This window comes from Myxocyprinus asiaticus, chromosome 25 (assembly GCF_019703515.2).
Source record: "Myxocyprinus asiaticus isolate MX2 ecotype Aquarium Trade chromosome 25, UBuf_Myxa_2, whole genome shotgun sequence".
Lineage (NCBI taxonomy): Eukaryota > Metazoa > Chordata > Actinopteri > Cypriniformes > Catostomidae > Myxocyprinus > Myxocyprinus asiaticus.
The window spans coordinates 46574681-46590695 of record NC_059368.1 but is presented as its reverse complement, the minus strand read 5'-3'; the positions used below and the strand labels follow the sequence as shown (position 1 = coordinate 46590695).

Sequence of the window (16015 nt, the reverse complement as noted above, 5' to 3'; positions counted from 1 at the left end):
AACGTCCTCCCAGTAATGCATTACACTAATCTAGTCTTAAGATCAAGAATGCATAAATTAGCTGTTCGACATCAGAAACATAGAGCATGTGCCATAACTTAGCAATATTTATGAGGTGGAAGAATGCTCTTCCACAAACATTGGAAATATGACTGTTTTTAAAGGATAGTTTGCAATCAAACATAACTCCCAAGTTCTTAACTGTAGAAGAAGATGTAACTACATCCATTGAGATGTTATATTCTAGCATCTTATTTTTTTGATCCAAAAATTAGCACCTCCATTTTGTCAGAATTTAGCAGAAGGAAATTTCTAGCCATCCAGTCTTTGATATCACTGATACACTCTGCTAGCTCCAAAAATTGGGAAATTTCATCAGGTCTCGAGGAAATATTAAGGCATTTGCACACAGAAGGCGACAAAATTATGAGAGATGAATCGCTAATGAGTGGCCCTTGCACACAGAAAGCAACACAAATGACCACCGTTAACACAGTCATGTCTTTACAATCAATAAGTGGTGCTAATCGACAAGCAATTTTACCCCGGTATGGTAGGTGGCGCAAAGCACCTTTCAAGAGAAGAAGTGCTTGACAAGCAGATCAAGACAAGAACACAGATTTCTCTACACGCTGCTGCAGTGATTAAGAGTTTGGCTGTGTCTCATTTTGAAGGTGCGTGCTCCAGAGGTCGCATTTGAAGGTCGCATATGTCATCGAGGCGGTCTCATTTCAGAAATGCAGGTAGGACACTCCGAATGCAGCCTTCAAATGTAACCTTCTTTCACTGGAATTCGGAGGATGCTTGAGGTGTAGCCTTCATCGGCACTCACAACCCACAATTCTTTGCATCAACGTAAACAAAATTTCTTTGAAAAACGCAGTTTAAACACAAGTAATGTTAATTCCTAAGTCAAAGAACCTCAGTTGACAGGTGTAAATGTATATAAAACGTAAAATAATAATACTTTTTCATGTAAAATAAAGTATTATAAAGAAAATATAAAAGTACAGCTGCAAAATCCGTTTTCTTTTCCCCTTTACATCATGATAACTCTCCTAAAGTTTACCTCGGAGATTCCCTTTAGAGAGCTTGCGCAGGCTGAGCACTAGGCATTCGTGCTGTCATAGCAAACATGTTACATTCTGTTTCCATTTGTATAATGAAGGCCATTTCATTTAAACAAAGATTTCCAAGTTGAGGTAACTTGGTATTCCCCAGCCAGGATCATTCCTATGTTACCAGGGTCCTACGTTCCCCGGATTTATATGGCACATAATGAAGACATGACAAAGGGTCCTATGCTCCCAGGGTCCTATGTTCCCCCAGTTCCCAGGATCATATAGGGTCCTATGTTTCCAGGGTCCTATGTTCTCCAGATTTATAGGGTTAGAGATAGATTAGGGTTAGGGGTTAGGGTTAATATTTATGAAATAAATACTATATGGATAATATTTATAAAATATTTGAACTTGAAACTGGTCAAATTTGACCCATACACAATAGGAGGGTTAATGTGTGTTAACAGAATATTGAACAGGGAACATAGGACCCTGGGAACATAGAACTCTGGGAACATAGATACGCTCCCCCGCAGCCTACAGAGGACATGTCCTACCTAGCATCAGCCTTCGAAATGAGACACAGCTTTTGTTGTTGATTTGCTCAATCGAAAAAGAAAACATTTGAGACACCACACAAACTATTTCAGTTCACCCTACTGGACAAGTTGATTGGCAGTATTATCATGTCTACACAGTCTGAGGGGTGATTAGAAAGAATTGAGTGTAAAAAATAATTTTAATGGTTAAAATTAGGGATGCACCAATGTATTGGCCACCGATATTTATCGGCCAATTAATGTCTAAATTAAAACCATCAGCGAATCGGTTTAAGCATGGTTAATTTATAATTAATTATCATCACACTTTGTAAAAACTCTTTGAATTCAAATGCACAAACCAGAAGTAATGATGGCATTCCAAAGAACATGTATGTAACGGGTAAAATGGGCAAGGAGGAGGCGGGAACCGGCTGAAAAGTCAAAATAATGTTTAATGAAAACTTGAAAAGACATAAACATAAACTCTGGCTCTCTTTCTCCCGAACTGCCACATCCACTCAGCTTTATCCCTCTCCTCGGCTAATTAGCCCAATTGGGGGCCGGCTGTGTGCACTCACGGCTCGGCCCCGCCCTCCTCCTCGTCACAATGTAATATTTCATTTTTTATTCTTTCTCGTTCTCACATTGAGGAAAAAACTTTGTTACGTGACACTTGTGAAAGCGGCACTTACCTTAACATGATGAAAACCATCCAAACGCTTTGAACACAGCAAACTTTGACTTCTGAGACATTTGTATGGTATCCATTAAGGCTGCATGATTGAGTTAAGTTTGAAATCGCAATAAGTTCTTGCGAGATTACAAAAGCTCGAAGGGCTGTGTTTAAAAATAGACTGCAATCAGCTCTTCAGTTAGCGCTTCAGTCAGCACTGTGTATAAACAAGTGGTGCCCTCTAGCAGTATGGACGGCATTATCCATTACACCACTATAGAATCCTTTGGTAACTTTTTATTTTTAATTCATGTGGTTGACATTTCCGTGGAATTGCCCAACATAATATGTTTGCATAATATGAATTTGTGATGTTCTGTTATATACAGTAGAAATGTAAAATGTGAGTTCTGTTGTTTTGAACTGCAAAAACAAAAGTGCAAAAAAAAAAATTAATGTATAAAATAACCCTTTTTTTTTTTTTTTTTTACATCAAGCATCATGCTATGATATTTTGTAATTTTTCAATATTTTTTTTCTTTGTATCTTCTATTTATCTTTCATTGTGGCTCTCTTTAAAATTCTGGCCTGTCATGTGTTCAACAGATCCAATCCTTGCTCAAGGGGAATTACTTATTGTTAGAACAAAAGCTTTTGTATGTCTTTGTACATTTTTAAAATACAATTCCTGAGCAAAACAGTGATCTGATGATAAAATATCAGCATCGGCCAATAGTTATTCATATCGGTGCATCCCTAGTTAAAACGTTATTATTGCTGATAAAAATGCTGATCACCTGCCACTGCCAGGCATTCTCTATATACTTGTGTTAAGTAAAAAATTTTTAAATCACTGCGTAATGCACACATGTAATGATTGTTGTAACAAATGTTGTCAGTTGGAACTATACTGATTGTATCTTATTGCATGTACATCTACATTTGCTCAAAACATGTTACTAATTAAATGTGACTGCATTTAAACACTCCAAGAGACTGTAATGCTAGCAATACAACACCTCATCCAACAAAACCCATCTTCAGTGTGACCCATTATTAGATACAGTACTTTAATACTTGCCAACAACAGCTCAGCTGTTAATGACTATGTGGCAGACAAGCCTCACGTTCATCGGTAAAGGAGGAAACAGGAACCGGATTGACACTCAACAAGACTTTAATTAAAACTTAAAACACTGAACTGGAACATAATAACATGATGACACTCACACACACAGCTCCGTGTGTGTCTCTCTCTCTCCAGCACTCCCGACTCCTCCTCTTATCTCTCTCCCATTGATTGTGCCGCTCAGCACCAGGCGCGCACACTCACAGCCCATCCACTCCCTCCTCCTCATTACATACCCCCACCGTCCGATTCAGGCCAGGGAAAGCTCCGGACTGACTTATTCCCTGCCTCCTGGGTACCTGGATAGGACAAGGGGAGGGGAGAGGAAAAAGGGGACGGGAGAGAGAAAAAAAAATCTGGTTCCCGACCACGCCGCCATTTGGTCCTCGGCCAGCTGAGTAGTGGTCCTCCACGATGCCGGGCGATGGCACTGGACCTCGCCTCCTGGCGGATGGCACCTAGTTCCTCCACCTCCCGGCAGACATCAACGGCTGCTCCACCTCCCGGCGGATGGTGGTGAGCTCCCCTGCCCTCTGGTGGACGGTAGCAGCTCCTCCGCCCTCTAGCGACTGGCAGCAGCTCCTCCACTTCCTGGTGAATGGCAGCGAGCTCCCCCGCCCCCTGGCAGAGGACAGCGGCTCCTTCGTCTCCTGGCGGACAGCAGTGGGTTCCTCCACCTTGGGGCGAACCGCTCCAGTACCACCGCATCAAACATCCTCGGCGTTGTGAACCTCCGTCAGCACCCAGGGCTTCCTGACGGCGCGTCTTCCTCCAGTCCCAGGTTTTGGCACCAGTGTGGCACACAAGCCTCTCGTTCATCGGTAAAGGAGGAAGCAGGAAACAGATTGACACTCAACAAGACTTTACTTACAACTTAAAACACTGAACTGGAACATAATAACATGACAACACACACACAGCTCCATGTGTCTCTCTCTCTTTCTCCAGCACTCTCCTCCTATCTCTTTCCCGCTGATTGGGCGCACCGGGCCCGCACACTCACAGCCCAGCCACGCCCTCCTCCTCGTCACAGACTATTAACAATAGAACAGCAAAAACGATTTTGTGAAGACACCTCCACATTTTTGGTATAGAAAAGCATTTTGATACAAAGACAAACAGTGCACTGCAAGTCACTGCATTGCTATTAATATTTGGCACAGAAAAACACTTAAAGGAATAGTTCACCCAAAAATGTAAATTCTCTCATTATTCACTTATCCTGATACAAACCATATGTGTATGACTTTCTTTCTTCTGCAGAACACATATAAAGATTTTTGGAAGAAGATAGAGCTCTGTCAGGTCCTTATAATGCAAGTAAACGGGTGCCAGCACTTTGACTGTACAAAAGTCACATTTAGGGAGCATAAAAGTAATCCATGTGACTCCAGTCGATCAATGAATGTCTTCTGAAGCAAATCAATAGGTTTGTGTAAAAAAAATAAATCGATAATTAAAACATTAACTTTTAAAAAGCGTTTCCTGCCAGCAGTTGGCGCATCAGAAAGAAAGTCATACACATCTGGGATGGCATCAGGGTAAGTGAATAATGAGAGAATTTTTATTATTGGGTGAACTATTCCTTTAAGATCCTTTAAGTTGTTTATTAAAAAGGTGATTTAAAGGAAAATATGCCACAATATGTGTTATATTAGAAATATAAGAGAACTCGCATAACATTAAATGCACTTGCAAAAAATGCAGCTATATGGAATACATGATGAAGACAAACCAAGTAAGATCAGAGAGTTTTTCTTGTTTTTTTTAAGGGGATACAAAATGGGATGTCAGTCAAAACCGTTTTCTGTGCTTTAGCGCCACCTGTTGCGCTGGTTTTGGTAACTGCAGCACCTTCTGACACATGATCCAAAGCTCATATTTTATTGGTCAGGGCATTTCATCGCCCAGTGAAGAAAAACAAATTGACACACTCACGGTAAATGTAAGTGCATCGTAGTTCTAGCAGGAGGACTCACAGCTGTAAATCATCTCACCATTAGCTAGATTAGTCCTAGCCAATCATGCATCAGCCATCGCTTTATAAGCCTGCTCACAATCTATCACATTGCTGTTTCAGTGTGTCAACATGGCAACCTCCACCACCTCACCGCCACCAGTTGAGTCCCGTTCTGCACAGGGTAGGCTCCTCACCCCCTGCCTCCTATCTCCGGCAGGATATGATGGTTCAGAGTACAACTTCTTCGGACCGCCAGACAGGGCTTACACCAAAGAGAGACATTATATTTCTGTTTTTTATATTCATCAAATAAATGTCATCTTAAATTTTACTCAAGTCTGCAAGTCTTCCTGATTCCAAAGCGTTGCTTTGTCGGCGCGTAATTCTGGCTTATTTTCGCTACAGGAGAGAATGGCTCATTAGGAATCCATTGTTTTGATTCAAAATGTTAATCGCAGCGAGAAATCACGGCGAACATTCACTTTTGGTGTGCAAACAGCTTAAAACTGAGTATTGTTGGCATAACAGTGAAAACTTATCCCATGGTTCCTGATAATGTCTCCCATGGGAAGCATATACAAGGAAAAAAGCAGAGGACCTAATACTGAGCCCTGTGGCACTCCATACTTTACTTCTACTTGATCTGAAAACTCCTCCTTTACACATTCAAAGTAGTAGCGGTCAGATAAATAGGACCAAAAATATGCTAATGCCTGTCCACAGATGCCAGCATAATTCTCAAAGAAATTGTTGTGATCTTATTTAAGAGACAGTATAATATTAAATGACAAGTGGATTGCATGGATCTCGTCTTTGGATACACAGCACTCAGAATAAGTCAAACCAAACTTTAATTCTCAACACACAGTGAAAGGATCTTGTTGCTGAACTTCTTCACCACTATACTACACAATCACTGAGTGAAATCTGAACATTTACCAGACTGTGGCTAATCACAGACATTTTTAGTCGCATAGAGCAAAATTAGGTTGTGTATGCAAGTGATTTACTCACATAGAGCAAAAGATCAATCTTGGAATTAAAAATCAATATTGAGATCATTCAAATGAAAATCTATATTTTCACCCACACCTATGATTTGGCTAAACAGAAGTGCAGTCTTATAATACTATTTGACAGTCTTTATTGTGCAGTGGTGAACATTTTCTTGTTAATGAATGGTATGATTATCAAGTTCTGGTCCTCTGGCGATGAATGTGAAATGTGAGCTGACAGGGAAAAAGAAACACCACAAATGTTCTTAACCTTAATAAACATAATTATATATACTGTATAATAACAGTGGTCCTTTTAATTGTGTAATATTAATGTTGGACCGGTGATTTTTTTTAAACACTGTGGGGGGTTTCTTCACTAAGAAAAAATTGCACCTGCTTAAATGTGCTGTTTATCTGCATGCGCTGTCTGCAGAGGTTTAGCACGCAATTCCCTAAAGGAAATATGCAGATTAGGCAACACTGCCCACAAAATCGCTGATTAACACAACTTGCACGCGCAATTTTGATCTTACGTGCCAGTTCTGTGTACTAGCCTATAGTGGAGAATGCAACAGAATACCACGATATGGACTGTTAAGCATCACTCCACTATTGTGATGATCTAGACACCTGAATCATCTCTTTATCATGCCCAAAATGCTCTTGAGTACACTGCGCATCTGGATATATGACAGGTTATAATACTCTTCTCCATAATTTGATCATCAATTGATTAATTACTGCTGGCATGATTGCTGGAAAATGTACACAAACATCTCTTTTGAGTAAAATTCGTTTTTCATTTGCTGTCATTTGGCAGTAATAGCACAATGTAAATTGTGCTGGGTAAATACAGTTCTGTGGAAAAGTATTTGCCCCCATCCTGATTTCTTCTGTTTTTGTGTATATCTCAAACAAAATCTAACATAAAACAAAGGCAATCTGAGGAAACACAAAATACAGTTTTTAAATGATAATGTTATTTATTGAAGCAAAAAAAGTTATCCAATACCAGCTGGGCCTGTGTGAAAAAGCATTTGCCCCCTTAGTTGCTAAATCCCCAAATCTATGAAACTACATTCATCATGGGGTTCAGCTGGACTAGACACACCCAGACCTGATTAATGCCAGACCTGTTCAATCAAATCAACACCTAAATGGAACTTTTTCAGCAGCATGAAGTTGGCTAAAAGGTCTCACCCAGTAGCACACTATGCCAAGGTCCAAAGAAATTCCAGAAATGATGAGGAAAAAGGTGATTGAAATACATCAGTCTGGAAAGGGTTACAAAGCTATTTCAAAGACTCTGAGACTCCAAAGAACCACAGTGAGAGCCATTATCTCCAAATGGAGAAAACTTGGCACAGTAGTGAACCTTCCCAAAAGTGGCCAACCTTCCAAAATTCCTCCAAGAGCACAGCGACAACCATCCAGGAAGTTGCAAAAAAGCCAAGGACAACATCCAAGGAACTGCAGGCCTCTCTCGCATCAATAAAGCTCAATGTTCATGACTCCACTATCAGAAAGACAGTGGGCAAAAATGCCATCCATAGAAGAGTGGCGAGGTGAAAACCACTGCTAACCCAGAAGAACATTAATGCTCGTCTGAATTTTAACAAAACACACCTCGATGCTCCTCAAAGCTTTTGGGAGAATGTTCTGTGGACTGATGAGTCGAAAGTGGAACTGTTTGGAAGACAGGGGTCCTGTTACATCTGGCATAAATCAAACACAGAATTCCACAAAAAGAACATCATACCTACGGTCAAGCATGGAGGTGGTAGTGTGATGGTGTGAGGATGCTTTGCTGCTTCAGGGTGACTTGCAATAATTGAGGGAAACATGAATTCTGCTTTCTACCAAATAATCCTAAAGGAGAACGTCCGGTCATCAGTCTGTGAGTTGAAGCTCAAGTGCAACTGGATTATGCAGCAAGACAATGATCCAAAGCATAGGAGTAAGTCCACCTCTGAATGGCTCAAAAGAAGCTAAATTAAAGTTTTGGAGTGGCCTAGTCAAAGTCCTGACTTGAACCTGATTGAGATACTGTGGCAGGACCTTAAACAGGCAGTTCATGCTTGAAAACCCTCCAATGTATCTGAACTAAAGCAGTTCTGTGAAGACGAGTGGGCCAAAATTCCCCCACAGCGTTGTGAAAGACTGATCTCCAGTTATCGGAAGTGTTTGGTTGCAGTTGCTGCTGCTAAAGGTGGCACAACCAGCTATTAAGTTTAAGCGGGCAGTTAGTTTTTCACATGGGTGATATAAGTGTTGGATAGGGGTTGAAAGGAGCATTGCCTGCTGAGAGAATGAAAACAATCCAAATTCAAGACACAGGTAGCAAACAAGCACTCAGACTATAAAAACAAGCCTGTAGAGTTGTTCATATATTCCTTTTGGAAATAATAATAAATGACCAATATTTTTTAAGTTATGATTCTACAGTGTAAATACTTTATCTTAGCTTAATGTGCATAGTTAAATTTAAGTAAGCCATTTGTAAGTTAATTTCCTTAAACTATGAACATTGTGCCTTTTTGGTTATCGGCAAAAATCTATACCATTAGAAGCTGATATTATTATTTTTTTTTTAATTATTCCTCCAGTTGAAGGATTTTGTAAGCATGTACAGTGTTTGAAATTAACACCCGCTAACTTGCCAAATGTGGGTAAAAATTGTCTTTGGCGGGTAACTCTGTCACTCTTACTAGCCACTGTGGTGGGTGACATTTTTTCAGGGTTTTTCCTACATTGAAAATTCTGTGAATGTCGGGCGACTTGGAGCTGCTGCCAAAGGAAATTAAATTGTATTCATGCAACTTACACATCTGTGCGGGGCGAAAAAAGCGTGCTTTCGTATGAACCACCACAGCGCACACCAGCTCACACCAGAGAAAGAACCAGAGTTCTGGAACAGCACAGAGCGATACTTGCGTGATTCAGTTGCGATTCACTTGATGTTGCGGTGGCCGGTGGAAAACACAAATCATATGTGACCCCTTTGAATTCTTCTGAGAACATTCTAGTATAAAGCATTATATGGAGGAAGTCAAACCTCTCAAACTGCTAGACAGCACATACGTTATAAACTTCACTGACAAGGTAAAGAGGAGACAAATACATCATCAGTTTTTTTTTATCAGTTTTTTAAAATGCACATCATCATCCTTACTAAATTATATATTTTTAATGCAGTAACACTACTATACAACTTGAATGATTAATATTAAATCTATTAGGGCGTATCTATTAGACTTTATTTTTATTAGGCTTCAGATTTGAAAGTTGCAGTTAAAGGTTTCTAAATGTGTTTAGGCTAATAGCTTTTTCATAAATTCTACAGTTTATTTTTTTAGAAAAGACGATCAACATTAACATAACCACAGTAATGTGAAGCCACCCATGGTCTTACCTAATGGCCATGCCATTGTTAAACTATGGTAAACTTTCATAGGCATGTACAATTTGAAAGGGTTGAAACTTCCATGAACTATTGAAAAATTATTGACAATTTTTCCTCCAGTTCTATCCTACTTCTCTTCTAATTGGCGTTTGCCTTTGGATATTTTATGGGTGATTTAAACCATTATGCCTGTGTCCTGCTGAACTCATATCATTCCTGTTTAAATAAAATGTCCAAACAAATGCATGCAGTTACAGTCTCCCATGTCCTTTATCACTTTTTGCAAGGTGGGGGATTTTGGCTAGTGAATATGCTGAATGACTAATGACCTTGGAAAACTACTAGCCACAGTGGCTGGTGATGGTGAGCCAAAAAGTTAATTTCAAACCCTGAGCATGTGTATATATACAGTTAATAGGTGTATATATATATATATATATATATATATATATATATATATATATATATATATATATATATATATATATATATTTGCATTTTGGTTAAGCACTTTTCTGACTTTTATAGATTTTTGTTTTAACATTCTATAAATCAGTTTTAAAACCTATTGGCCTATTAATTGGTTATAATCTGTTATAATAGTTATCAGTTGACCTCTAAAATATATATATATATATACACACACAAGTAAAGCATTAATTCGACAATCCAAAAAGTGGCTTTAAAAGTCAATATAGTAGCCTATTGTTTGTTTTATTCCCATATTTAAAAAAAAAAAAAAAAGACTACAGTCAACAGCATCCATTTTGCAACTGAACCTGTCCTCTTCGCATGGGACGCATTCTTGTGTTAAAAAAAAAAAAAAAAAAAAGCTCTAGTGTTGTTTGTTTGCAAATGATACAGATTGCAGTTTTTATATATATATACTGTGCAGTATATAGTATATTTTGTTATCTTGCAATGACATTGAGACATTTTCAAAGTGATCAAAATTCTCCAACTCATTTTTGGGGCCACATTATTTGTGCAGTAGTTTGAGATGGACTTTGTAAAATCTGGTTGATTCAGTAAATGACACTTTACAGTTGCATTCCCACAGTATGCTCAAACTTTTCTTTAATGCTGTAAAAACAGTATCAGTGTACACTTTTAATTGAAGTTAAATTGCATTGTTACTATTATTATTTCAGAATAATATTTTATATGTATTATTTATTTGTATTGTTTATTAATTTGATTATTTAATATTAATTCAGAAGTAATTAAATGAATAATTAACAATTGATGCTTATTTGTTGTTAATTACTAAGTTAATTATTTATTGATTATTGTGGCAATACTATTTTAGTAGGATACTGTAGGTGCAAACATGTTTAGTATGTTGTGTTTTTGTGTTTTCAGGAAGGATGAGAAGGAGTATGCACTGAAACAAATAGAAGGCACTGGGATCTCTATGTCTGCCTGCAGGGAAATTGCTGTGAGTTCCATTAATGCTCTAAATAAACTTTTAATCCACTTAATTAATGGAAGACTCTGAGCGACACATTACATACTGTTAATTACCATAGAAAATCATTCTGAGTTGTCCCTCAGTTTGTAAAAGCAGAACACAAAGTAAATGTGTTTACAGTAGGGCACATCAATGTTCACCTTGTGTTAATGACTCCTCACACAGCACGCAGCGTAAGCGTTCTTTGCTGTTCAACGCTGCGTTAGAGTAGCGATGATGATGAGAAATGAAAGTGTGCATATATCTATTGCCTTGTTCATGCTGCTTGCGTTTAGGGATGCACCGATACCACTTTTTCTTTTCTGATTCTGATATCTGAAATCTCAGTATCTGCTGATTCCGATCCCGATACCAGTGTTGTTTTTTTGCATAATCAGTTTAGAATATCTTTTAATTATTGTGTGATACTAATTGGAGGAACTCTTTTATATGTACAGAAACACAAACACAAATGTATAGCTTATTAAGAAAAACTTTATTGTTAACTAGTCTACTGGTTAATACTGCAGCAAAATTAACAGTAATTCCAGTCTTCAAGTCTTCAGTAGAAAAGAAACCAGTGTTTTATTTTTGCCCTTTTTTTTTCTTTTTTTTTTTCCAAAAATGTTTCAACTTGTATCTGGACTTTAAAGGATTCCGATCTTCTTTTTGTTCAATTTAGTTGTAAGATATCAGTCCACTTTTCGTTGAGCCATTGAGCGTTGTTAAACTCACTGCTGATTGTTGAGGCCCGTGCCTATGAATGCTGAGTTTTGCACAGAGAGTGCTCTGGTATTTCAGATGGTGAGGCAATGTTATCTAAAATCTGTCGGAGGGCCAGACAAAGATAACTGGGGGGCCAGATTTGGCCCGCGGGCCTCCAGTTGACTAGCTCTGCTGTACGCTGAGTGCTGTGCATGAAGACGTGCATGAATATTGGATCTTGATTCCCCCGTGAGAGGTATACGTAGGCATGCAAACACTGAGTAAACAGATCAACATTTGTGAACCGAAGCTCGGTTCCTCGCGGCCGCCTGGAGCTTGAATCCCCAACGGGAGAAAGCTCAGACATGCAACACTGTGGTAACATAGAAATGTGAACTCGAGCTCGGATAACCGTGTGACTCAATCACATGATCAATGAGAACCGAGTGCTCTAGTAAAATGAAATATTGCCACTTGAAAGCGATATTGATGCATTATAAGACTTATGATGAACAGAGAATTGAGAACATTGGAAGCAGAAAGCCCAAAACCCCATCTACCACCAGCTATATGCATTGGCGAATGTTCCCCCAAAAGAAGAATAGACTGAGAACTTAGCGTATTTTCCTGATAAAGACCAGCTAATGAAGAGCATGATCATCAAGGTGAGTGATCATCGAACATGAAGCGACTGTTGCTTGCAGAAGTGAGGTATAGTGTGTAAAATGATGTGTGTCACTCACATGCACGTGAGTGAAAACATGGAAGTATGCGAGCAATGAGAGACAGCTGTGCAGGCTTATAAAGAAGAGGCTCTGTTGTGATTGGATGAGATGCCTGATAGAATGAATCCCGAAATATTCCTGCTAGAACTACGCTTACATGGAATCGAACCAGTGCCGCTGCTTCCTATACGCATATTACGCAGTCTGCGTGAGGCACCATCTTACCCTAAGGGGGCACCAGAAACTCCACTGGCTGCCCTTACTCGCACGTTATACGTTATTCAAGGATCCGGTAGCAGTCGTGGAACACAGACGATCGCCTCGAGCTCGCACCACACCTCGCAACTTTCGCGCCGCGCCTCTAAAACCAGTGATGGAAATAAAACTTACAATGATGGAAATAAAACTAACAATGTTGGCTTATTATTCAGTATAAATAATATGTTATATTTATTTGTAGGATTTACTCCCATTCAGACAAGAGCATCAGTGAGGTCAGGGATTGATGTTGTTTGAAGGGGTCTGGCTGACAGTCAGCTGTTCAGGTCTGGGCTTTGTGCAGGCCAGTCAGGTTTCACACCAAACGAAGTAAATAATTTCTTTATGAACCTTGCTTTGTGCACATTGTCATGCTAGAACTGTAAAGGTACATCCCATTCTTCTAAAAATGTTTGTCTGAGGAGACTGCATAACCAAATTCATTTACGCACATGTTTGTAATGGGTGTAGCTGAAAAAGCCAAACCAGTTTAAAAGAAAGGGATGTCCACATACATTCTTTCCTGTGAACATTTATCTACATTCATTTACCACTCAGAACACCATAGAAATAAAACTAGGGATGGATATCAGTGGCCTAAATTGTGCCTATTGAGTTGCACTGACCCAAATACCAAATCTATGTCAGATGCCAGATCTGAACCTCAGACCAAAAGAACTACAGCAGCAAACCCCTTGTTTATTTGTTTTGCTTGAACTAAATGTCCAGTTGCTCTAGCTGAACCCAGAATGGATTGAGCTGTGGCAGAATTTCTTCAGGTCTTAACATGAGATTGAAAACAACAGCTTTAATTGTTGAAGTTGCAAACGTCATGGGTGTTGAGGTCTCAGAACACCACACTATGAGTCACGCCACAGAGTGTTGTTGATGGTGAGCTGCTGTTCTGCCTGTTGCACACAAGGGCGCCGTTAGGGTTTTTAACAATTATAAACAGTTATAACAATTATAAAGTTATAAAAAATAACTGAAAACGCTTAAAGAACAATTCAAAGATGCTTTTTTTTTATTATCCATTTATTTTTAAAAAATGAATGTTGCAACTTCTATAGATTAAAGTTATTTCAAACACCATTAAAAACTATTATTACAATAAATTACTAGCTTGGTCATTATTTAGTGGAGTGAATTATCTCCAGATGATGTTTCTCTGTATGTCACTTCCTCTTGAATTCAAAAGCAAAATCACTCAGAAAAGAGATTTTAATCTCAAGAGACTAACCTGAAAAAAAAAAAAAAAGATTAGTTCAGATTTGTTCACTTATTCTTTCAGTGACAATTTTTGTAAATCACACTTTTACGCCAGTAGATGGCAACAAGTGAATGTCTTTTACAGTGTTTTGAGCGAGTCATTAAACTCACTGGTAAATCACGAGTTGTTCTCGACTGAAACAAGTCTAACTATACTTTATTAAAATATGCATGTCTATTCAGAGATTTCAGCAAAGTTTTTAAGCATCATAAGCATTTCCTCGCAAATTACAACAAAGCGTATCTCTCATTTTGTGAAAGCATTTTAGCCTTAAAATAATTATAAGTTCTTAATTAATAAATGATTACTTCCTGATGTCATTGTTATGTCTTTAGTCACTTTTTCTCTTAATTAATCCAATATTCCAGCCCCTTTCTCTCCGTTTTAAACGAGATTACTGTAAAAAGCTAACGACAAGCCGCCTCTCCTTCAGTTGGTCACGCTGATTGTCGCTCGTTCACATTCAGTGGGACAAACCAACGATTCGCCCCTTCACTGCCCGTACTCCAATGCTATTGGCTCGCGCTATAGTCCATGTTTATTGGTGGGAAAAGCCACCAAAGCAGTCTCACGTCACGCTTCAAATAAGTGCACTGCTGCAGCTGCCGCTGTTTAAATGATTTGTGTGCTAATTGCTGTCACAGATTTTTTTGGGGAGCTGAGATGAGATTTTGTGGGGCCAAAGCCCTCTTATATGGTGTCTAGCAACGCCTATGTTTTTGTCAAAATACCTGTTACTACAGTTGGTGTTACTACAGCAGTGGCACTCATTATGTCTGGTCTGTCTGGCCGTATGAGATGTTTGACATTCTCCATAGTGCTTCAAAGCTGAAAACTGTCTGTTTAATTCTGATGAGTCACCCAGGTTTTTGGTGTGCACCTCACTGTTTAGCGTCATCTATTCTGCTGTTCCATTTAAGGCGGGCAAGCAGGCAGGCGGACAGAGAGAGAGAGAGAGAGAGAGAGAAAATTATCAAATATTTACTTAACCTACTTAAAGTAGGTTGTACTAACGTGTACTATGCCATTTTACATGTAAAACAAGTCGATTGAAAGAAGAAAAGAAAGAGAAGATTGCTTTAAGAACCTGGTCTCAGTAGCCATGACATTGTGAAATTAATCAGTGGGACACCCACGCTTGCTTCTTTTTACAAAGAAGTGCAATACGCGGTTCAATGTTGGATAGCGCAAGCCTGATGTCATCCTCCACCTGGAGGCGATTTCGGTACTTTGTTTTCAAGGCTGTCAATTTTGAAAACTGAGCCTCGCACAGATAAGTTGAGGTGAATGGAAGGAGTAATTTTACAGCTGCATCAGACAATTAAGGATATTCACTCATCACAGTCAACCAAAACCAGGGCAGAGAGCAAGAGCTACAGAGGTGTTGCAATCTGGTGTCACTCTTTAATTCGACTAACTGCTCCTCTATTTCGATTTTAAGGTCTTTGCCTGGACAACTGAAGGGGTCTCGGACCCAGGCAAATGAACTGAAATCCTCACTGAAATAATGGCCGAATTGTTGTTTCAGTCCATCAACATGGTGAACAGTTGTGTGTATCAAAGGAGATATATTTATCCCGGTCTCTAGCGCAAAGTTGGGAAACATGTCCACATTTTTATTAATCAACCGATCACGCCAAAGGAGGAGGTGTGTTCGAAGCACGGTGAGAAAGTGCGAGCACGAGGTGATCGTCTGTGTTCCGCGACTGCTACCGGATCCTTGAATAATGTATAATGTGCGAGTAAGGGTTGCCGGTGGAGTCTCTGGTGCCCCCTTAGGGTAAGATGGTGCCCTACGCAGACTGTGTAACGTGTATAGGAAGCGGCGGTACTAGCCACTG

The 16015-nt window shown here is 39.2% G+C and overlaps 1 protein-coding gene across 1 annotated transcript in view; it reads left to right on the top strand.

Annotated features, from left to right (window-relative positions):
- Positions 1–16015, top strand: part of cdk19 (cyclin-dependent kinase 19) — a 116221-nt gene that overhangs the window by 14881 nt on the left and 85325 nt on the right. Inside the window, exon 2 of the mRNA XM_051655342.1 lies at positions 11129–11204. Coding sequence (XP_051511302.1) covers positions 11129–11204 — 76 coding nt within the window. The remainder of the gene's footprint in view (positions 1–11128; positions 11205–16015) is intronic.